General features: G+C 40.0%; 1 protein-coding gene across 1 annotated transcript; it reads right to left on the minus strand.

The window, feature by feature from the left end:
- Positions 1-9,002: 9,002 nt before the first annotated feature.
- On the minus strand, positions 9,003-10,996 carry LOC105049082 (patatin-like protein 3). Its single transcript, XM_010928628.4, has 3 exons — positions 9,956-10,996; positions 9,706-9,768; positions 9,003-9,618 (listed from the first exon to the last, which is right to left on the minus strand). The coding sequence occupies exons 1-3, from the start codon at positions 10,895-10,897 to the stop codon at positions 9,328-9,330; spliced, it is 1,296 nt and encodes a 431-aa protein (XP_010926930.1). The 5' UTR covers positions 10,898-10,996; the 3' UTR covers positions 9,003-9,327.
- Positions 10,997-24,722: the final 13,726 nt, after the last annotated feature.

Raw genomic sequence — 24,722 nt, forward strand, 5'->3', positions numbered from 1 at the left:
GCTGTTTGATGTTCACTTGATCATTAAAGTGGATTAATAATCTTATAGTAACTTATTTTTTCACATTTAATAACAGAAATGTGAAGAAATAGATCAGTTTATAGGTGATGGTAAAATATGACTGTATTTGCTATATGAGTGAATTTCTTGTTAGGTGTATTTATGCTTGATAAAGCCATCCTGGCACATGGGGCTTCAATTTACAATTAAATTTTTTAGTTAAAGTAGTTCTTTATCATTTACATTTTCTATTCAGGAAAAATGTTTGTGAGGCTTCTTCATGTACCCAACCATGCAACTTCTTGAGGTTCATGACATGTACATATAGATTATGCAGACATTTAAGATGCAGTGGAATAAGAATTTGACATATAGATCACTTTTTAGATTTGGATTGTTAATTATAAAGTGAAGTGTTGCATAAATTGCCAAAGTATAGCAACAATTTCCCTTCTAACCACCTCGAAGATTGTTCTTAGTTTACACACGTAGTGTAGACAAATGATCTTCTCTATAGTCTGAACTTTTGTGGAATCCACCTCTCTGTTTTCTTGATGTCACACGTCAATGGAATGTGTTTTCTTTTTGTAGTTTTTAATTGCAGGGATCCTGCTAGAGCCTTAGAGCATCTAATCATGTCAACACCAGATATATGTTGTAATAACAACTGGTAGGTTCAGTTATGTTGCTGCAGTAGGATGCAGTTGGATTGGGTCAACTAGATTTTTTTTCCCTCAATTATCTGTTAAAACAAAATTCTCTTACATTAAAAAAAAAAAAGAAAAAGAAAATAGTTGGACTTCCATGGATGTGGACACACCTGTTAGTTGGAAAGTCCTATTGATGTAGCCGAGTTTTAGTTAGCAGTCTAGAGTCAGGTAGTTATATTCTTTGTCCTTCATATACTGCCTTATTGCTATATTCTTAGGCATTAGATTAGTTATGATGAGTCTTTTAGGTTGTTTTGAGTTATTTTTAGTTTCTAGGGGCTTAATTCTAGGTTTTTGGATGTCCATCGGACGAATGGTTGAGGTTAGAGATCAACCATGGTGTTCTTTTAGTGATAGTCTCGTATTTTTAATTTTTGCAACTAATGCTAATCAGTTCATTTGGGGCGGGAATTGTTTTTAATTTTAAAGATGCTAATCAGAAAAAGCATTGAAGAATGGGGAATTCCTCTTAATTTGAAGCTAAAAGATGTGCATATTGAACCGTCCTCTCTAACCGATGCAAAGATGGGAACAGTGGGGAATCATTAGGTACAGAAAGAAAGATGGAAAGAGGAAAAAAAAAAGGTAATGAAATAAGGAAAAGAAAGAAAGAGAAGTAAAAAGGGGGCTGGCTGCTGTTGTCAACTGTTCCCCTCTATATTATTCCTTCTCTCTTGTCAGCAGATCCAATCATCAATTCTTGGCAGCCTGGTCATAGTGGTTTATCTGCTTCTTAGGTTTCAGACATGTTAAAGATATAAATTTGGTTCTACTTTGCTGCATTTTCTCCCTTTTCCTCCTCTCTTTTGGGTTGATGATTTATTATCTGGATGCTTGAGAGTCACCTCTTATACTGTATTTATACTCTTTGTGCATGATTCTGTCTGAAGTTTGAAAGTTGGATTTGCAACTAACAGGATTGGACTGAGCTTCAGATGTTTTGCCTATTTGCTAATCCAGTCCATTGTAGACTTGCATAGTTGGTGTGCCATTAAAGTTGATTGTTGTTTCATTTTCTGCATTTCTGAAGTGGAAAGCTTGATTTCTCTGATGCCCTTGGAGAACTGCATCAATCTCTAGCTTGGCTTTCTGTGAATTGAGACTCATGAATGAAAATTACAATCAGATGTTGGATGCATAAAGAGATGTCAGTTAAAAAAAATAAATAAATAAAGCTTTGGTTTCTAGCTGTGGGGTCCAGGGTATTAGGCAGCTGTTTCTCTTTTTCACTCCACTTTGCAGTTAAAATGTGTCTCCAAAGATGGAGGCTTCAAAATGTGGTGGGTGCCAAGAGATTCTTCCCTTTTCTTCTTTCCTTACTGACTTTCGCATACACCAAATTCCTCCACTCCTATTCTTGTTTGCATCATCAATGTTGGTCATTTATATATAGCTAATACCACATCCTTGATAACTTGTTTTGCCCAAAAGCAAGACTGTGCCCATCATCATTATGAAGACGCATCGTATATTACTATCCAGCCTAATGATGTTAAACCCATTCTTCGGAATAGATTTTCAAGATCATCGTAGAGCAGTGATGTTAGGTTGAAATTTGGAGATAAAAATGCCTCTCAACCTGGTTGAAAAGAATATTTTCAAAAATATTAGTCTCTAAAGATAAAAATTTCTAGCTGGGAAAGATTTGACAATCCCATAAAATAATTCTTCTAGTTGGAGAGGTTTCATATTCTCCTGAAGTTACCTCGACAGATTTTGATGAATTTTTGATCTCGTTGAATTAATGATAGGTTTTGATAATTTGATTTATATTCGTGGATGATATTTTATGATTTATTTGAAAATTCTGTTTAATAGTTGCAAAATATATGAAATATGTTAGAAATAATTTCGATATTATATGATCAGTGATCTTGAATTTCTATAACAGTATATAAAGTTAATCGTCGAGAATCAAGGATCTTTTCATTGGAACATGATATACCAAATATGATAGTTTTTAGATCATTAGGGATCACATTACCTCAGAATGAGGATCACCGGTAATCTAATATCACCACAGCGATCCTATTTGGGCGACCGAACACAATCTACATGGTTAGGATATTATCCTAGAGGATTAAGGGACAATACTTATTTTGGTTAGCATGGGATAAAGACACAATCCTTTGCTTCTAAGAGAGGATCAATTCTATATTTTTCATAGATCGCCGTTACGGATGTGATGCAAGTAAGTGCCATGAGATTGATTGATTTCTACCCTATTGGAGCAGCATTGATATCTAAAGTTGCATCTAATCATGAAATAATGTTACTAAAGATTCCTTCTACCAAGGGTAACTTCAAACTAATTTTTCCACTTTGATGCTGCTGCTTTATATTTATCTGAATGCAATTTGTCCTTTGAAAGGAAAGGAATCCATTTGTCAATACTTTGGTAGTCTAGTTGTTTGGTCAGCAAACTATAACATCGATATGGCAGAGCACATAATAGCTAACTAGATTGGGTCAAAAGTCGATCAGGTTTTGTTCCAACAAAAAAAAGAACAAAGAAAAGAAACAATAATTGGATGGCCTTGACTAAGCCTTTAGCATAAAACAATGCGTAATGATGTCATACAGATAGAATTTGCAATCATTATAAGTTGTAAGATGAAGGTGCACTGTTAACATTTTTCCACGAATCAAAAATTTTCTCATGGTTTGATATTTCTACAAATCTGTTCATTAGCATCACTATTGGTTATGGGTTAGACCATGGCAAAGTTAGTATTGTCTGCTACTATGGTTTGATGATATTGCATGCCAACTCTTTGCTTGGAGTAACCCCTCAGCAATATTTTAATTTTTGGCTGTAAATTACATGGTATTCTAGGAATTTAATGTTTTACTTTTAAGTTTAGAGTATTACTAAATGAATGATTATAATTTGCACTAAATAACAATATCAAAATCTAGTTTGTCTTTGTGGGGGTGCAAGAAGGAGGTAGGCAGGTTTTCTCATGATTCAAGCTCAATATCTGGATAGGGTGAAAAGATCAAATTCAAGCTCCATCTACTTGCACTTTGGGCCATTTTTAACTATTTGTAAGATAAATTGACTAAAAGCTTATTAAAATGTATAGAGTTGGTAAGCAAAATGTAACATAAGCAAATCACACAAATATAAAAATCATTTAGGTGCTGCAGACATCCCTTTAAGCATAAGATTAACAAAGAATTATAAGTTTTGTGAAGCATAAGATTAACAAAGTGGAAGGGTGTGGATGGGGGAAGGAAAACATCATGCATTGCTTTTAGGTGAGGCCATGTTTGAATTTTGTCTCTGATGTTCCATCTTTGGGGGCCAAGGTACATCCAAATAAGTAATGCCTTGGGATTCTTTGGGCCTATAATAGGAGAACTCAGACATTTTGCAATTTTCCTTTTTAAATTGTCCTTTATCATTACCTCAATAATTTAAGTAACTTCCATTCTTTTGTATATATATTCTTTTTGATAAGATTTGTTTGTATATTTATTATTATCGTAAGTCACATGCTTCAATTGGATATGATGCTCAATTCCTCAAGAATCCAAAGGACCCAACAAAAAGAGCCTTCATGAAAAAAAGGGAAACATTAAAGAGTCTGAACAAAAAAACAAGGTGATACATTTATTATGTTACACCATTTCAAATTTTCAAATTTTAAAGCATCCAAACCATCGCTAGGTGACTAATGGGTACTGATGGCCCACCCGTCTAACCCAACCCCACTGGATCATGTACATGACTCATGAATCATGATCCCTTTTGTTCACATGCTATAATGGACCACTTGATTAATATATTTGTTATCATTGTTACATTAAATTTAGCTAATTCGATTGCTTTAATCTGTACAGACCACTCTCACGACCGCTAACTCAAAACAATAGGCCGAGCCCTAGAACCACCATTTCATAATGTTTCCAAAATTTAAAGATATAAAAAGTTAGCTAGTCCTATGAAATATTCTTATGGTAAATTATCTTGTTAAGCTATTTCAGCAAGCATAGTTTATCAAACATCAGCACTTGGATATGGTGGGTAATGATTTCAAACTAGGTTTTAATGAAGTGGGCCTTTGCCCTAGATGTATATTTGACATCAAAGTTTGGATCTATAAAGCCTAGCCTATTGGACAAGTAATCTTTATGTTTGTGATAATGGTGGGGATGTTCAAATCTTCTATTGTCATTGGAACTTCAAATCGGACATGCTAATAATTGAAAGGAAAGGAGGTGAGCATGACAAAATTTGAGTGAAATATAAGCAAAGGAATCTCAACTTTTCATGTCCAAAACTTTTAAAAAGGACTGTGTGGATGCCCTTGTTTGTTTATGGAAAGGAATTAATAGTGTTACCATACCTTGAAAGAAAAGGGAAACCAGAAATCACCTCTCAAAAGAAATAAGCATCCTATATTTTAGGGATGGTGCACTCAAATGGCTATCTTGAGCAATTTTAGTTCTCCCATCATTCCTCATCTTCTAGACTTTAGGCCATTAGGAATAGATCCTTGCTTTCTAATGTAGAGAGGAGAGCCAGTGCAACATCTTTGCACATAGTGGGCGCTTATAAAGGATGGACCCAAAGTTTCTTATTCAGTTTGTCTCCATCCTATACATTAACACACTAGCAGTCAATTAGAAGGGCATTTGCAGTTGCTTAACTCCAAGATTAACCATTATACAAGCAACAATCCTCTCTCTCTCTCTCTCTCTCTGGGGATGTTTTGTTGAAGGTACCTTAGTTTAGGAGCAAAGCAGGTGTCAATGCAGTTAGAACACAGGTTGCAGAAGAGGATGATACTAGAGGAAATGGCCCTATATGGTCCTGTCTTTCTCTTTCTAGAGAAGGTGAGACAGAGAGAGAGAGAGCTAATGGTCCTCTTTTCCTTTCTCTCTCTAGTTTCTAGTAAATGATGCGTGAGAACGCGGGAAGAGGACAGTCTAGTACGCATGCTTCTGGTCTCGCTCTCCCTTTATTCTGTCCAAATGCCTGCCAACTCATATATTGAGGCTGGTTGGAGTTTGAATTCTAGTAGCCAGTACTGATGATTGAATCTTGAGTTGAGACAACAAAATCGCATGGGCCCAAGAAACTTTTTTGGTGTGACTGACAAGTGCCCTCTGGCATTTTTCTTGTTACATTATCACTTCCACCATTCAATCTTGGTTTACAAAATATTCTTACAAAGATATAACCTCACAAATGAGAAAATTCACTCCAATAAAACCATAGTTGTCTGGATTCACATGTGTTTGTGCTAATCATGGTCTAATATTTTGTGATTCCACTAAAATTTGTCAAATGAGAGCGGGCTAGTTTTTATGGACGGCCGTGATCACACAATACAATTAAATAGTTATGAATATGTTGCTAATTTTGATAGTTATATATCCCTAATTCTTTTCTTGGCGGCAATAGCATGACTATACTTATTGAAAATGGAAGCTTGTTATTGTAGTGATCAATGAACCGGAGCCCCGCTCAGCGAAAATAGGTATTTGGGCTTAATTCTAGTACGGATGGAGATGTCAAAAAAATATTTTTCATGAAAGAAAGGATAAGAAAAATATTTCTACCTAACTCGCTCATGATTCGTGTAACTCACGAGTGACGAATGATGCCTTGCCTACGAGGGATTGTAAAATGATTGTTTACTTTGATCACTCGTATATGCATCATAGGGATATAGAGAGCAAGGCTCGTTTTAGACAGTGTATGTGGTAATTTTTCCTCTATTTGAAAGTTTATTAAAATCAGCTAGCCCATGCTAATTGAAAGCAAAAAAGGGACAAACCACAACAAGATTCGAAGATATGGCCACCCAACTCGGCCTCCAACACCCACACTCTCGCTTTCATCATTCTTGATTACAAAACCAATTGTAGAGGACTCATCCATTTTAGCCTCTTTTTAGATTGCCCTGATTCCAACTAGCTAAAAGATACTAGAGCAAGCACATTTTTGGGATGACTATCCTTAGATGGCACTACATGTGGCTCCCATTGTAATTATCAAAGTTAGCTTAGACAATTAACAATCATCCATTCTTTTCCAAAATGCATGACACATGCAATGTGCTAGTAATATGAATGCAAAATAAGTCCCCCGTTCAATAGCTAAAGATGTAATTCATGATAAAGTACTAAAAGATTGTATCTAAATTGAAAACCAAATAGTTATTTGTAACTGCCCAATATTCATTAGGACCTACGATGACCATGAAATAGATGGGGAGCACCCAAAGCATCTGGCAATTAATCTTCACATCGAACTACATATACATGTTTGGAGGTTGGCTTCATGCAATGGATCTCCGAAGTCTAAAACTTTACTTACCATCATAGCTTGTGCTAAAAATAGGGGAAAAAATTCATAGTAATGTGCCGTGGCCTTATTTTTTCCCTTATATAAAACATGTTGAAAGAAAATTGAAAGAAGCATACATGTAGATCGCAAAGTCAAAACCCATATTGCTTCTCTCCACATGTATCACAAGTATAAAATTCTAGTATAGTAAATGATAGTTTTGAGACATATAGATTGATGTCTAGAGTTGCATGCTAAGCTATCGACCCAACACACAAATATGTTCAGATTCTGTCCAATTGTGTGTTTGAATTATAGAGATCCATTGTGAGTTATGGAGATTCAATCCACACCAAACCACCATCTATGCAATCTTGGATGGCAAGTGATTGGACACCAAAGATGGTACATCACTTATTATATCCAATCACCGGTCTTAAACTTTGCATGGATAGTTGGTAATTTGAAACTGCACCTCTATAGCTTATGTGATTCAGAGATGGTAAGAAGGAGAGAGAAAAAAAGATATCTAAGTCGGTCTATTTTTATAAGGATTCAGGAGTTCTTTAAAAATCAATTTTTAAAAATAAGTTTTTATTGTGGACTCAATGTAGCCTATTTTTTATTTAAAAAAATATAATATAGATGGATGATTATACTTGGATTAAGATAATTTTTCAGAATTGGAGATGCATATTATGCAAAAAAAAAAAAAAAAAAAAAAAAATCACTTTACACGATTCCACTGTCAGACCATCCACTGGTCATCTGATATTTATTCAAGTGGATCAATAATGGAGTTTGAAGCGCTTTGAGAGCCATAGAGTGGATGAAAAATACAACCCCAATCCTCCAACTTGGTCAACAGTAGGCCATTATCATGTTCTTTGAAAAAACAAGGAGCCATTGCCATGGTTTACACGTGCGGGCAGCCTGGACGTTCTATTTCTTCCTGGAAGGAACGACTAAAGTATGGTTTGACCGGACACCGGGTTGGTTGCCGTAGCTCACGCCGTCTTCTGCCGACAGACTTCCATCTCCATCACACGTGTGCGTTTTCCGTCACCTGCCTCATTCGAACAACTTTTCTGGGTCCCACAGCCAGAACCTTTTGTCTGGTGGCCGGGCCCACCACACTGTTAACGACCTTTCACTTTCTCTTTTACCCTGTCATTATTGGCTTCGTTACTGCTGCCCTCCAAACGAGATGGACGACGTGGCCAAGGATGGGGACAAACAGTATAATATCCGGCCAATTTTGCGGTTAGTGGATGGTGGGGGGATGTCATCACTATTTAATTTTGGAGAGGGGTCTCCAATGGCGCAAACCAGTACAAACTCCAAAAGGACACAAGATGGGGACCGTTGTGGCGGATGTTCCTGGAGTTGGATACGCGTCAATTTTTGAAATCAGAAGAGCAATTGTATTTATTTTTTCAAGTAATTTATTTTATATTTTAATGAATATGATGTTTATACTTATTTGCATAAATATGATACGATGCATGTTCAAGAGAATAAAAATAAATTTTTTGCAAACTCAACGTTAAAATTAATTTTTTTATTTTACAAAATATCTTATAGATTTATCATTCTTACTTTATGATCTGATCCCCTAAACTGTGACTACTTAGACAGAGTTAAGCCAATAGCAACAAACAAAACATTGTATTCTAGAAAAACAATATCATTAGCTCACTTATTATACTATAATTAATGTAAGACAAAAACGTCACCCCTATAAATGAGTAAAAACTTTTTATTACACTTCTATTACATTTGCAGGTATGAATGTCATACTTGTTTTTGGTTAATTGCAATCATGATTAACTAAGTGAGCCTCGATGTAATTTTTCTTCATTACCATTCTTTCTTATATCTGTTCATGTTTCATTATTTATAAATAACTTTTCTCATTTTTTTCTCCATTGTTTTTTTCTTTTGGTATTTCTTCATTGTTCAAAATCAAAAACAATGAAGCACATCTCAGATAACATGAGAAGTCTGCTCATCAATCTTGTGAATAAATTTTACCTCAATATAGACACTTCCAAATCCAACACATGACTAAGCTTTCCCTCATGAAGCCCCCATGGAGCATGAGAAAAAAAAAAAAAAAAGATTTTAGGGAAAAAAAAACTAAGATCCTACAATGTACACATGGTACACCATCAGCCACGTATTTCCACTCAGTTTAAGGTCTCTCTCTTGCTCACACTCTGTCGGCTCTCCTCTTCCATCCTGACCGTCCATCGGCTCCAGGGAGGGCGAGCACACCGATCAACCACTTTCCAAAACAAAGTAATGCAACACGTGTCAGAATCGTGGAGACCCAGAAGAGGTTATGCTGGACACCGAAGTAGTGATGGTGGAGCAGGACGTCCTCGGCGTGATCGCCGGCTTGATCAGGACCGTCGGCACGCTGCTGCTCCTCCTCCGATCGCGCTCCTTGATCAGTTCCTCTGTTACCCACTCCAGCTTCTCGCCGTTAGTTCGCTCCGTTAACTTCCTCCCTCGGAACAGAACCGACTCCACGTTTCTCTCCGCCATCGTTCGCTCCGCCGCTTCCACTTCATCAACTGCTTTTCCCAAACTGACCCCATGACCCTGAAATATCCCTCCAAAAATTAGCTCTTTGTAGGGGTATTATGGTAATTTTATGGATGGAACGAGCGAAATTTTCCCGAATAGTACCTGAATTCGGACGTAGTTCGTTGCCATGCTCTTCCCGAACGCCATGGCCACCGCTTGATCCACCTGATATTTACAAAAAGAAAAATTAATTTAGAGAAGTAATTTTTAATTATAAAATGACCAAAATACCCATTAAATCAACGGTGGAGATCAGATGATCTACCCTAGATGGAGCTCACAGAGAGGGTATTTTAGTTATTTTAGAAGAATAGTGATAAAAAAATTGGGAAGAATGGCCTGGGGTCCGTACCATGTCGGCCTGGCCCATTCCAGCGATCCGGACGAACTCCGCCGCGGACGGTGGCGCCGGAGATTTTCCGGCGATCTCCGCCTCCCCGGGACCAAGAGACACCACCAGGAGGTCCTCCACCCCGGCGGCGAAGGGGAACTCCTGCTTGTTGTTCAGCACGTGCGTGACGGCCGCCGCCGTGGGGTTCCTCATCGCCAGCCCCCCGCCGACCGCCCGGAGCCGCGTCCGGCCGTCCATCGACCGCATCTCCACCGCCGCTGCGGCGGCGCACGTCGCGGCACACACCTCGCGCATCAGGAAATCATAGCCGTCCGTCTCCACCGCGTCCACCCGGGAGAAGACGAACGGCGCCCCGGAAGCTAAATCGTAGCACGGGATCAGCACCGGCTTCACGGTATCCCGCAGCGTGGTGTCGCCGAAGACCCGCCGGAAGAATGTCCGGCAGCTGCTGCCGCCCGATCGCCGGAAGATCTTGCGGAGAAGTCCCTTCTCGCCGGAGGCGGCGAGACAGGAGTGGTTCTTAGTGAGGAGGCGGAGGGCGTCGTCGGCGGAGAAGAGCGGGCGCCCGTCGGGGCCGCGGGTGAAGAGCATGGCAGCAAGGACGCCGCCGGCGCCGGATCCGGCGGCGAGGTCGAAGAAGTCGGCGATCCGGGCGGCGGGGTCGCCGGAGAGCTTGCGGAGGGAGGCCTCGAGGCGGGAGAGCGCGACACCGGCGAGGAGGCCGTCGGAGGTGCCGGCGGCGCCGCCGTCGATGGAGAGGATGCGGACCCGCCCGGCGGCAGTGGAGACCTTGAGGGGCGTCTCCGGCGGGGTTCCAGCGGCGAGGAAGAGCTTTGGATCGTCGTAACCGAAGAGGAACTTGTTCTCAAGAATGGAGAAGATCTCGTAGCTCAGCTTGTCGACGTCGAGGCTCGGCTCCATCCAAGCCGCCGGTGACTCCATTCCCGTAATAATACCTCTACAGTCTTCGCGGCTTCGAGCCGTGTAGGCCGGTCGAGCCGATCTGGTGACTCCGGAGGTGGGAGAGAGAGGCGGGGAAGAACGGAGAGCCCTCCGTTTGGCATTTATAGGGAAGAAGCAGCAGTGCAAGTTAGCATAGCGATCACGGCCCACGTTAGTTACAACTCGTGAGCGCCGGCGATTAATCGGCAGCTGGCATCCTCCCGCTTGTTTCTTCGAAACCGGAACCGAAACCGGAGCACATCAAGACGAGAATGCCCGTGTTTATTAACACAATTACATGATTGCCTTCTCGAGAACAACAACGGTGTTCTTTTGATATGAAGTGGACGGTGAGGATTTGAACTAGGATTCAAGTTCATGTGGCGGGCTGGGAGGGTAGGTGTGGAAAGGAAGAAATCGGCGGGGTTTTGACGAGGAAATGGGAATCTCGAAGAACACGTGGTCAACCGGAATCCGGTCACCGACGCCCCCAACAAGACCGCAACGGTGGTTGGGGAACGGAGATCTGACGGTGAGTATTGGATCAGAGGGGTGTCGGGAGATGAGGAGACACGGCCAAATAGGAGGGTCGGTGGCATGGAATCACGGCTGGGAGTCGGCGATATATTTGCATCACCACGTCCTGTCCGAGCATCAAAACAAGATATTAATTAATTAATAAATAACATGCATACGAAAAGGGTGAAAGCCTAATTTTGTGGCCGTCGAGTTTTATGCCTTATGCGGCTAAATACTGCATTAATAAAAATTTTGCATGTATACATGCTATATATATATATATATATATAATTCGAATGGTATTGACTGAATGGTATTATAAAAGTTATTTTATATATATCTTTTTCATAAATCTAGATTTTTCAAGCTTCAGATTTCATGTCAAATTTAGAAAAGATCTTTATATCTATGATTCTATTTAATAAGTATTTCTTATTAGAAATAAAAAAAAAATTTCTATTTTAAAGTATTATTGAGAGGTTTATAGTTAATGAGTAATATTGATACATCTCTTTCGAATCTCAGTATTTTTTCTGATATAAAGAGCAGCAGAGCTTCATGGAGACTTGCTAGTCTACACATTATTAATTAGTATTGATGCATTATATATGGTGAGATATATGTGAAGAGATATTTTTTTATGTTTTATGCTGAATTTTTTGTGGTACAATGGCTTATGTTGTGGCACTGGGATATCATGGGAAGTCAAAAATAATTCTAATTAGATATAGATTGGTGTACTTTATGATTTTCAGTCACTAATAGTGGTTTGAATACACGCATATCACTTGGCTAGAATATTTTCTTTGTGATCGTTGAGTTTATATATTAATTTGATGCCTGTTGGCATATTGAGCTACTTAATTTAGATGTATATTGTTAGCTGTTTTTGACACTTTTACGTAAACCAAAAAAAAAAAAAAAAAGGAGAAAATAATTTTTAAATTATTAAAATTTGAATTGAATTTTTAGGATGGAGTTGGAGATCAAAAAATATAATAAAATAAGTAGAGGAAAGGTAATATATTATTGGATATGATTTTTCCCATTTTTTGTATTAATAAACTTATAAGTGTAGGTTTATTTTAAAAAATTCAAAATCTAAAAGTAATTTTAAAAAATGGTAGACCCCTAGCAAATACACTTTTTTAATAGAATATAAACTGTTATTTATTATTACTAGCGATCATGCTAGACCATCTTGACTAATTATTACTTAATTCCATATATCTAGAAACTTTCTTACTGTTGCAGCAAGGCTCCAAAAAGGGAATGATGAGGTCGGTGTTGTGCCGATCTAAATAGCTGATAAGGATCAAACCAACGTAGACCACGAGTAAACCTACAAAAAAAGTTTTAGAATCGTGGGATACCCGTCAATTTTAGGATCTTTCGATGTTTAAGGCAGTTGGAGCCTTGAGAATAGATGGTAGAAATAGAGAATTGGAAGACAAGGAAAGAGATTTTGAGTGGAAAGAGAGAGAACTTTTGGTCTCCTTTAGTAGGGGAAAGAGTTCAGCAAAATCTGAGCTCTCTGAATTATGACTTCTTTTCGAAGAGTACCCTGCCCTTTTTTATATAGAGAAGGCTTGTTAGGACCGTTAGGTCGTTAGAAAAATTTGTTAGACCGTGAAAAATTGGTTAGGTCATTAGTTTATTATAATAGAATGACCAGGTGTAAGGAGGTCATGAATTATTCACTTACATGGTAAATAGCTGTAGTATAGTTGGTAGGCAGTTGTTATAGAACTGGACGATAGGTGTAATAAAGCTATAGAGTAATTATCTTTCTTCCGGATCAAATCAGCGCTCTGGATCGATGTCCCTTGTGATAGATCGGATAAAAGCTGAGCTAGTCATAATGCTTTGTTGGGATCCAATCTAGATCAATTCAGATCTGTACAAAATCGATTTGAAAGTTAAATCAGATCAATATTTTTCCGACTTAACTTCAGAAGTCAATATAATTTTCATATGATTCTTTCTGATATTGCCATGTGACCAGAGATCGATTAACTATACTAACACTTACGATGTTCCCTTTCCCCATAATCTATTCTTCTGGTCAATCACGGTGATTTGACCATCTTTTAATGAAGTAATGGTTGTATTATTGGAAGGTAAAATACTATGATAATATTTGTTCTTCAATATATATACATACATATATACATACATAAATGTGCATGTATGTATAATTTGATATTTTATTTTTATTTCTATAACTATTCATTTGTGTGTATGCATACACACACACACATATATACATATACACATATATTAATTGTTGTTAATGCATTTGGGTGAGATATATTGATGTCATTTGCCTTTTTTGTGTCTCATTTTTTGCCGTCATTATATTGTGTTATGGCACTTGGTTTGCATTGAAGGTCTAAAATTTAAACCATTAATGTGGATTTTTTTTTTATTTGGTTGAGTAGGATACAATTGATGACAGTGTAGACATAGCCTGATGGACTTAATAAATGATTTTGAATCACTAATGATGGCTTGGATTCACCGACGTTACTTGCCTTTCTAGAAAATTTTCTCTTATATTCATTTGAGGCTATATTTTTGACACTTATTATGCATGTTATGCCCTTTTTGATTCATTACATTTACTTCTTTTGGCTTAGGCTCTAAACTCGTATTCTCATTACACACAAGTGCATGCAAAAAGAAAAATGGAAAAAAAACAACTTAATGATTATAAAATTCTGATTAACTTTCTAAGATAGAGTTGTAAAGAGAAAAGATATGCTAACAGAAGTATGGTAAGAGGTAATATGTTATAACATAAGATTTTTGTAGGCTTAAAATGTAGCCTTTTGAACTCACTCTAGAATCTAGAAATAGTTTTCAGCAAACCCCTCTTTCTAATAAAATGATAATTTGTTGATGCAGTTCACCATGCTAGAGAATTTTTTTCTTTGACCTCGTCTTTATCTACAAACTTTGATTGTGATCAGGATGTTGATTTTCCTTGTGATCTAATATTTTTGTTCCTAATTATTGAATCACCACTTCACACTGAGGCATCGGTGGCTTTGTTGGATGGCAATCATTGACAACATTCATTCTTCATTAATTTTTGGCTAAAATTTTCGTTCACAGGATGAGGCTCTTGGTAATTAATTTTGAACTATATAACTCAAGGTGTATATATATATATATATATATATATATATGACAATCTTTTAGAAAGCCTAGCAAAATTAAGAGCTGAGATTTGGCCCCATAAATGACCACCAAGAATATGCAAATAGCTAGCGATCACTATCGACATTCAATGTTTAATTTTAACATGTTCAGAAAAAAAAAATATTTTAAAATCAATAATTTGTTTCCATCATCGAAATCATTCTCACCATATAATACCTTCATCATCATAATTTTTGTATTTTTAATATGCTGGGCCTATTTTTAAAAATAATGATCTTTGTCCATTTTTTTCATCTATGCATGCTGATCTCATGCTCCGGAACCTTTTCCTCCAACTAACATAGCCTGATACATGCATCAAACCATTGGTCACAATTATAAGCATAAAATGAGGCAAATTATTGGGACAAGAATTATGAAATTTTGTTACCCAAGAGATTACATGTTGTGCACCCGTGACATTTAATTCATTGCCATTTATAATACATGATCTGTACTTTGATTCGACATCGTAGTAGTTTTTTAATCCTTATGATTGTGTTCCAATCATTCAATTAGGATAGATTTTGCTCATAAACTAAGCATTCTGAAGCCTCCAAGCAAGAGTTCTTGCCCACTTGCTGAAGGTTGGTAAACAGACAAAAGGCCAATATAAATATAAAAATAAGAAGCCAATGCCTTGCCAAGGGCCAGCCAACTTATTGGTTTCGGTTCCTTTTTCCTCTCCTTTGGCTGTACTTGTGGGCACGGGCAAAGTATTTTGGACGTCTAAATGGGATCTATGTTTGGTCTAGAGACACATGGCATCCTATCGAACATGTTTCTTTCCCTCGCGGGCCAAATTCTCTGACTATTTTATAATATTTGTGCTGTTCCTCACCAAACGAGATTTTGTCGTGATTCGTGTTTTTCAGCCTTTATCATGATTTTGCCACAGCCACAATGGTCACCTTCATGGAAGGCTGCTCCAAGGCTCTTCTGACTCATCTTATTTTATGCACCTTTTATTTTAGCAATTTAAGAATAATATCTATTTGGAAGATATGCTCGATTGGGAAACAACATTTTAAGCTCATGATGAATTGAGATCACCGTTTAACATTTTAGATATTCCAATATGCATAATATTTACAAATTTTTTATCCATATCCTTTTTTTTGACTAATGCAAATATGCATGCATATCATGGTTGGATGCTAACTTTTGTATTTAAATACACAGAAACAGATCCATATAAATATATTATTCGATCTATTTTCATCTTTATGTTAAATACACCTGCCTGTGATACCATAATTGAGGTATTGGGATGGATCCTCATCAATTAACCAACTATCTTACTCATCTCCAAGCCGACTAAAGGAGCCGCACCGACTAAGCCATTGTGACTTCTCCCGACTCAAATCAATGAGTGTTGCCCGATTAGCTCAATGACGGCCTCTATCAACCACTCTCGATCGACTAAAGGCAGTTCACTTCTGATCGGCATCAGACCAACTAGAGTTAACACGCCACCCACGGTCGCTTACACTCAACAGCACTCGGCCTATAACTGATTTCCTACTCAGCGTACGATCGACTATACCGATCGACGATAGGATACCATCCCTCAGCGGCTTTATTTTGCCGACTCCAATAACGCAGGCTTCTACCGATTAGCTGAGCACCAAACATGGCCACCATATTATTCTGACAAGCCACATCAGGGTCATGTCACTCAGACGTCATATTTTGGTCCGCTAATTATGCATCGTGGTGGGATGCTATGAATTCATTAAATACTCCCACATGATCATTTATTATATCCCACGCGCGGTGGTGTCCGCTGCCTTATCCACACCGAATAGAAGGCACGCCCGTCGTCAGCATTTAAAAGATGCCTATGTGGCACCATACAGCATCGTATGATCGGATGTGATTCTCATGATTACTTATCCTCTCACCATCTATTTTGCTCCCTCTATAAATAAAAGTAAGTGGGGACCCCTCCAGGTATGCATCCTATTTACAACTCAGAGACTCAGTCACTCTCTTCTCTCAAGCTATCTCACTAACTTAAGCGTCGGAGGATTCTTACCGGAGCTACCTCTGATTGGGCTTCCTTTGCAGGTCTTTCTTCTCCAGCGTTGGATGGAGACCAGCGCTACCATTCACCGTTGACTCCTCACTCTCATCTCCAGCCTTGACTTCGTGCACCTTCTTCGACGACGGCACTCCATCTCCCGGCATCCCACCAGCCCATATTCATGCATAATAGCTAGTCAGCTCTGGGCCGACCATCTTGATCGGAGAAAGGCTGTAACAGTTTGGTGTACCAAGAAGGAGGAGAACGAGTAGAGAAAAATTCTCTCTCTCAAGGACCTCTATGGCCAAGATAAGGGCACAAAATGCCTCCACAGGCTCTGCTCGATGTTCATCACAGTGTGACGCACCTCCGACGACTCTCGAAGAGCCGAGCGCTTCACGACCGTCAGTGACAGCAGATTTTGGGTTCACTGCCCTCGTGCAGCAGGTGAAAAATCTGACGGAGGCCGTCCATGGTCTCCAGCAGCAGTAGCAGTAGCAGCGGTGACGGTGGGAGGAGATCCCATCGCGTGTGTGCCTTCCCGGCACATTTGACAGCCATAATCTTCGACTTGCCATTTAACTCGACATTCTCATCGGGCGAGTTCTCGACCCACCCAACGGTCACCACGTCCAGATTCTCAGTGCGTTCCATGCACCAACTCTGATGGTTGCCAAACTCCTTCCCCTCGACAAGCTCCACACAAGGGGAAGAGGCTGTAATGTCCGTCAGAATCTTCTTCTTCTGGGGAAGGTTCAACCCTAGGTTATTCACAGCATCCTGACGTGTCGCAATAGTGGATGGATAAGTACGATCAGAAGCTAAAGGAGATAAATTACCGTCTGGAACAGCTTCAAACAAATCATCAGGATGCCACCAACAAACTTGGCATCAATACGAGTTCATCTTTCTCTAGACGGATTCTCGATGAACCAATTCCTAGTTCGTTCAAAATACCGCAGGTAGAGCCATACGATGACTCCTCTGATCCACTTGACCATCTCGAGAGCTATAAAGCTCTCATTCTTTTACAGAGGGTATCCAATGCCCTCCTTTGTGTTGCCTTCCTGATTACTCTCCGAAAAACTGTAAGAGCGTGGTACTCTGGAGTACAATCGGAGAGCATCAACTCTTTCAAACAGTTCGAGTAATTATTCATGCTACACTTCGACACCAATCGAAGGGTGCCACGGACCGCTGATAGTTTTTTCTCCATCAGGCAGTAGGATGGAGAATTATTGTGTGACTTCCTGGCGTGTTTCAACACTGCCACTCTGAAAGTTAAGGATCTTGATGAATCAACGGCCATCGCAGCCATGAAGCAAGGACTGCAGAGCTCAAGGTTCATCTATTCCCTAGATAAGATGCTTCCTCGATCCTACGCCGAACTCCTTGAGCACGCATAAAAGTACATCCGCATCAAGGAAGCTGCGATTGATCGATGCCAGTTTGAGGAAAAGAGCTAAAAAAAGAAGGCGAGGAAAGGAGGAGTCTTCAGAGAGCCTAATCGGATCCGTACCAAGAAGGAGGCTCCACCTTCTCGATTAAGCCAGAAGTCCAAGAACTTCATGAGCAGGTATGACTCTTACATCTCTTTAACTACTTTTTGATCATAGATTCTTATGGAGATAGAGGGAGAGAACTTTCTTCACTGACCCAGTCGATGAAGATGAAATCTTATGATCGGAAGCGCTACTGTCGGTCCCATCGCAACCACGGACACGACATGGAGGACTACCGTTAGTTGAAAAATGAGATCGAGGACCTGATAAAGTGGGGATATCTCAGAAAGTATGTGCAGAGCAACCTACACATCTACCTTCAGATCTACCTCATCCAAAATTCGAGGAAGAGACTCACATCCAACTGACAACGGATGTGATCAACATGATCTCGGTAGGACCACAGCTCTAGGGGGCAGACAACTTTGAGAATACTCCCAAGTGGCAGCAGACAAATAATGACATCATCTTTACTGAAGAAGATGTGCAAGGAGTTCAGACTCCCCATGATGATGTTATAGTTGTATCAATGGCAATAGCCAACTATCATGTAAAGCGATGTCTTATTGATAATGGATGTTCCATTGATGTAATTTTCTATGATTGTTTCTCTCGGATGAAGCTTTGCACTAACCTTCTCAAATCAGTTAGTATTCCTCTAGTCGAGTTTACAGACGACTCGATCAAGGTGGAGAACGAGATCGAACTCCCTGTCACAATCGAGCAATCATCTCGACAGTCAACCATGCACCTCAATTTCCTTGTAGTCCGGATCCCATCCACCTATAATATTATTTTAGGGTGGTCCGAACTAAATACGCTTCAAGCGATAGTCTCAACGTACCATCTATTCGTGTGCTTTTCGATAAAAAAAGGAGTCGGCAAGATGAGAGGAGACCAACAATTGGCCCGATAATGTTACTTAACCATTCTCAAGGAAAAGAGGCCAGCTGAAACTCTTCTTATCGATGATGGACTAGATCAGAAAGAAGTTGAAAGCCATGGAGAACCCACAGAGCAGCTTGTCTCAGTGCCTTTCGATAGTAGAGATCTGACTAAAACCGCTAAAATCGGATCCTCAATAAGCGAGGAACTACAGGAGAAGCTCATCGACTTTCTAAGGAAGAATGTCGACATCTTCACCTGATCTGCCTCAGACATACCGGATATCCCTCCAAACTCATTTTCCACCGACTAAACATCGATTCCGACTATAAGCTGGTGAGATAAAAGAAAAGAAGCTTCGTTCCAGAGTGATAAAAAGCTATCGGTGAAGAGGTTGATAAGCTTCTAGCAGCCGACTTCATCCTTGAGACAATCTATCCGAATTAGCTCACGAATGTTGTGATGGTCAAGAAAGCAAACGAAAAATGATGGATTTGCATCGACTATACCGACTTGAATAAAATCTGTCCCAAGAACAACTTTTTACTTCTATGAACCGATCAACTAGTCGATGCAACATCTGACCACCAGCTACTTAATTTCATGGATGCTTTCTCTGATTTCAATCAGATTTGAATGGCACCTGAGGATGGAGAAAAGATGGCATTTATCACCAACAAGGGTCTATACTGCTATAAAGTCATGCTCTTTGGTCTCAAAAATGCTAGAGCCACATATCAGAGACTGGTTAACAAAGTCTTCAAGGATTAAATTAGGTGAAACATAGAAATCTATATCGACGACAAAGCACTAAAGCTACCCTCCATATCCATGATTTGGTCGCAACTTTCGACGCCCTAAGGAGACACTGAATGAAGCTAAACCTGACTAAATGCGCCTTCAGCATTACATCGAGGAAGTTTCTCAGATTTTTAGTGACTAAGAGAGGCATCGAAGCTAACCCCGAGAAGATTAGGATGGTTCTTGATCTAAAGCCCCTGACTTCTCGAAAGGACATTCAAAAATGTGTCGCATCCTTGAGCCGGTTCATTTTCAAGTTTGCAGAATGGTATATTCCCTTCTTCAAGACCCTCAGGTAGTGAAAGACTTCACCTGGATGGAGGAGTGCCAAAAAGTCTTCGACGACTTGAAACAATACCTTGATAAGCACCGACAATGAACTACTTATGTACATGGCAATAACTTCTGAAGCCGTCAGCTCAGTGTTGGTTCGAGAAGAAGGCGAAAGGCATAAGCCCATCTACTATGCAAGTCAGGTGCTACGTGATGCCGAAACAAGGTATTCTCAGATTGAAAAGGTCGTCTTTGCAATCATAACAACTATTCGATAACTACAACCTTATTTCCGGGCCCATTCAGTCAAAATATTGATTAATCTCCCCTTAAGGACTCTACTTCAATGATCAGACATCTCGGAGAGAATGGTCAAGTGGGCAGTTGAACTCATCGAGTTCAATCTTTCTTTTGTTCTGCGAACTTTGATCAAGGCCCAGATTCTCGCCGATTTTATCACCAAGTACACTCCAACTGATGAAGACCAAGTTGGTGATCTTTTTCAGGAAGAGACTCATGAACCTGCATGGATTTTGCATGTGGATGGAGCTTTTAATACCTAAAGATGTGGCATAGGCCTGATTCTGACCAACATTGATGGGGTGGTGACCGAGTATGCGCTTCAATTTGGCTTCAAAGCTTCTAACAACCAAGCAAAATGCAAAGCTCTAATAGTCAGACTGAAGATCGCCAAAAAGATCTTGATGTGAAGCATCTACAGGTATTCACCAACTCGTAACTCATCGTCAGATAGTTTTGAAGAGAATATACGGTCCGAGATCTCATTCTCTCCAGGTATCTATGGAAGTTCAAGTCTTTATAGCTGCATTTCGACTACTTCAAAATTTTCTACATTCCTCACTTGGAGAATGCCCGAGCCAACTCCTTGTCTCATCTCGCTACTTCTGATTGCAGTGAACTTGAAAAGGTCTTCATTGAGCATCTTGAAAGCCCGAGTATCGATTCAAAAGAAGAAGAAGTTCACCAAATTCAAATCGAAAATGAACCGAGTTGGATTGATCCATTCCTCAACTTCTTGACGAACGAAACTCTATCGATCAATCCTGCTAAGGCATGCCGACTAAAAAGATTGGCAACTCGGTATGTGATCATCGATGATCAACTTTATAGAAGGTCTGCATCTTTATCCATGCTCGTGTCTCCGACCGTCCGAAGCTGACTACACTTTTCGAAAGATACACGAAGGTATTTGCAACAATCACCTTGGGGCAGGTCACTATCTTACAAAATTTTTCAGTAAGGATATTACTAGCCGACTATACAGAAGGATACCAACGACTTGGTGCAGAAATGTGGCCAGTGTCAAAGGTTCGCCAACATCCAAAAATTTTCATCTAGTCATTTGACAATCATTTCGGTACCATGGCCATTTGATCAATGGGGAGTCGATATACTCAATCCGTTCTCACATGCCAGTGGACAAAGAAGATTCCTCATGGTCGTTATAGACTACTTTACCAAGTGTGTCGAAGTCGAACTACTGGCTTAAATATCAGAGCAGAAGGCTACCAACTTTCTTTGAAAGTCGATCATCTATCGATTCGATCTGTCTCGAGTAATCATCACTGACAACGATCGATAATTCAACAATGTCAAATTCGAAGAGTTCTATGCAAAATATCATATTATCCACAAACTCACTTCAGTCGAGCATCCACAGTCCAATGGAGAAGCTGAGGTGATCAACAGGATGATTTTACAAGACCTAAAGACGAGAATAGATCGAGCCAAAGAAAGCTGGACTGACGAACTCTACAGTATCCTCTGATCTTATTGAATGACTCCTTAGATTTCGATCAGAGAGACTCCATTCAAATTGGTATTTGGAACAGAGGCCATGATCCCAATCAAAATCGATCTACCTTCAACTCGAGTAGAACACTGATGAATCAACTAATTCGGATAAATGACGAGCTGATCTAGACCTGCTAGAAGAAATCTGGAGACATACTCAATTAAGGATGGTCTCCTACCAAATAGCGGGTAGCTCGGTGCTACAACTCCTGAATCAAATCCAAAATCTTCTGAGTAGGAAACTTAGTCCTCAGAAGAGTTGAGATCTCAAAACCAGCTGAGTAAGAAAAGCTATCTTCGAATTGGAAAGGTGCCTACAGAATTTTGACAGTTCTGCGACCAGGGGCCTACAAAATCAAGAACTTAGATGGTAGAGAAATTTTTCAGACTTGAAACGTCAAGAATCTATGGATGTATTATCAATAAAAAATATCTTCATCAACAAAAAGGTCTTCTTTCTACAATTCTGTGCCTACTATTGAAATACTCAAAAATCTATAAGAAATCACTCCCTAGTCAGCTAATATTTGATTAAGCGTTAGTCGGCTGATACCCAATTAACAAAGTCGAAAATGAGCCAATTTTTACACAGATGGGTCCGTTGACCGTAAGTGTGCTTGCTAAGGCTCAAGAGCCACAGTGTCGGGTTGAGCATGAGACCTAGATGAGATCATTGCATTATTCGGCTAGTACCCGATTAATGGAGCTACGAGGTCCGGTGCCCGATGTCATACCAGTTTGAGTTCCTATGGACCCGAAAAGGTCCATGAGCCATGGGGCCATAACATCCAACAAAAACAATGCAGTAAGTCGGTATGGCACCGATAATCTGAGGATCCACTGATCCGAAATAGAAATGAAAAATTTTCTCTAAGTTCTTACTCAATGGAACATCCTATGGCGAATAAACTACGACTGTGACTTCAATCCGACCAAGTTCACCTATAGAAACCGACTACATGACTTGAAAAAATTTTCTCAAGTCTATATGTTCAGTTATCAACTATTCGATTTGTAACTCTCCAACTGACTACTCTACTTGGACTTGCCGACTTCACTACTTAGTCAATTTTGCAGAAAGATAAGCAAATGAGTAAAGACGAAAAGCATGCATACAAGCCAACTCGGACAACTCAAAAATTGAAGAGAAAGGTCATTCCATTTCATTTCAATAAAGTTTGCTACAAAATGAGGGTACCATGAGAAGATATATGACCGAAAACTAGAAAGAAAAGGAGTATAAAAGCTGACTCTAAGAGGAAGGCGGGGGATGATCCTCCTCGACCTCCGCTCCCTCATCGTCAGACTCATCCTTGTCGGCTCGTATCGAGCTCAGATCAAGTGAGGGCGCAAGTCGGTGGACCTCCTTCTTGCACTCCTCAAACCTGAGCACATATGCATCCAAGCCTGCATCTGCAAGCTCCTCCTCGTACTCTTTTAATTTTCAAAATTCGGTCAGAGCCCAAGAAGCAGCCTCCTCGGCATGAGTTACTGCTACCGTCAGCTTCTCCTTTAATTCGGCGACGGTCTTCTCGACTTCCTTGACAACCTTCTCGACCTCCTTGGTGCTCGTCTCGGCATCCTGTCTCTTCTTTCTCTCCTCAGAGAGGGTACCCTCAGCTGACTCTATTTCCTTCTAGTAGTTAGTTTTTAGCTTGTTGAACTCATCTTTCTCCTTTCTCTGCTGGATCCCCAAAGCCACCAACTCGGCCTTTAGCAGAGTAATCTTCTCCTTGTTCTTTCTCTCTTTCTCCTCAACTACATAGAGGAGCTCTTCAGTGACCTCGACCCCAGCCTGGGAAGTCTGGGTCCAGTCCTCCAGCTTCATGTTGATCTCGACCAACTTGATCAACTCATCATGCAAAACTGTCACGTTGTACATCACCTGCAGAAGAAAAATTGGTTAAGTAACTTTATTAGCTAATCGATATTCAAATAAAAGCTAGAGAAGGGTAATCGAGTACTTACCGCGAGCAGCAACATGTATGAACCCGACAAAATCTCACTAACTAGATGAGTCTTCCTAACTTTCCAATCGGTGAGAAGCATAACCATCTTCACTAGCTCCTCAGCAAGCCGGTGATCTTGGAGTGCTTGGTCCATCATCTTGATTTGAAGCCCCAAGGTAACGGTGGGCTCCTAAAGAAGTGTCCGGGCCATAGTCGGCCATGAAGGCAGGGGCCTTCCCCTTGTCAGCAGGGGCTTTCTCCTTGTCGGCCTCCACTAGATTAGGAGCTCAGACTCCTCCTATCCTGGCTTGAACTAGGAGAGATTGGATCGGATCAGCCATCCTAGTCGGTGGCTCGACGACTATCACATCGTCATTGATTGAAGAAAGAGGTGGAGCTGCCACCATGATGACTTTGACAGCGGGCAGCAGTGAAGAACACTTCGACGGTGGTCGCGGTGGCGATGGTAGCTGCGTGCTCCTCGATATCCGAGGAAGGGACTCCACTCTCGACTTCTTTAGCAGTCGAGAAGAACCACTAGGCCCAGACAATGCCTTTACTTTCTTCTTCTTGACCGCTTGCTTGAGAGATTCAGTCATAACCCTCATGTCTACATGAATACAATAATGAATGAGCTAATTTACATGCAGAATAAAGAACTATAAAAACTTATAGGAATAAAAACTATCGAGATGATTAGTCGAGCTTATCCCGGCATCGTAAAGAGACTGCTCCTTGAGTAGCTCCTGATATGGAGGGATCTGGATTCCGAAGAGCTTCTTGTATGCCTCCCGATCTTCCTCCAACGTGAACAGAGACAGATTGGACTTGAACGACTCCCGTCAGGTCCA

The sequence above is a fragment of the Elaeis guineensis genome, chromosome 7 (genome assembly GCF_000442705.2).
Source record: "Elaeis guineensis isolate ETL-2024a chromosome 7, EG11, whole genome shotgun sequence".
Classification (NCBI taxonomy): Eukaryota; Viridiplantae; Streptophyta; class Magnoliopsida; order Arecales; family Arecaceae; genus Elaeis; species Elaeis guineensis.

Bases quoted from the DNA above. Each gene is read 5' to 3' on its own strand.
- LOC105049082 (XM_010928628.4), bottom strand. From the start codon at position 10,897: ATGGAGTCACCGGCGGCTTGGATGGAGCCGAGCCTCGACGTCGACAAG. The intron at 9,769-9,955 runs GTACGGACCCCA...TGTAAATATCAG, and splicing joins GAATGGGCCAGGCCGACATG to GTGGATCAAGCGGTGGCCAT. The intron at 9,619-9,705 runs GTACTATTCGGG...GGGATATTTCAG, and splicing joins CGAACTACGTCCGAATTCAG to GGTCATGGGGTCAGTTTGGG.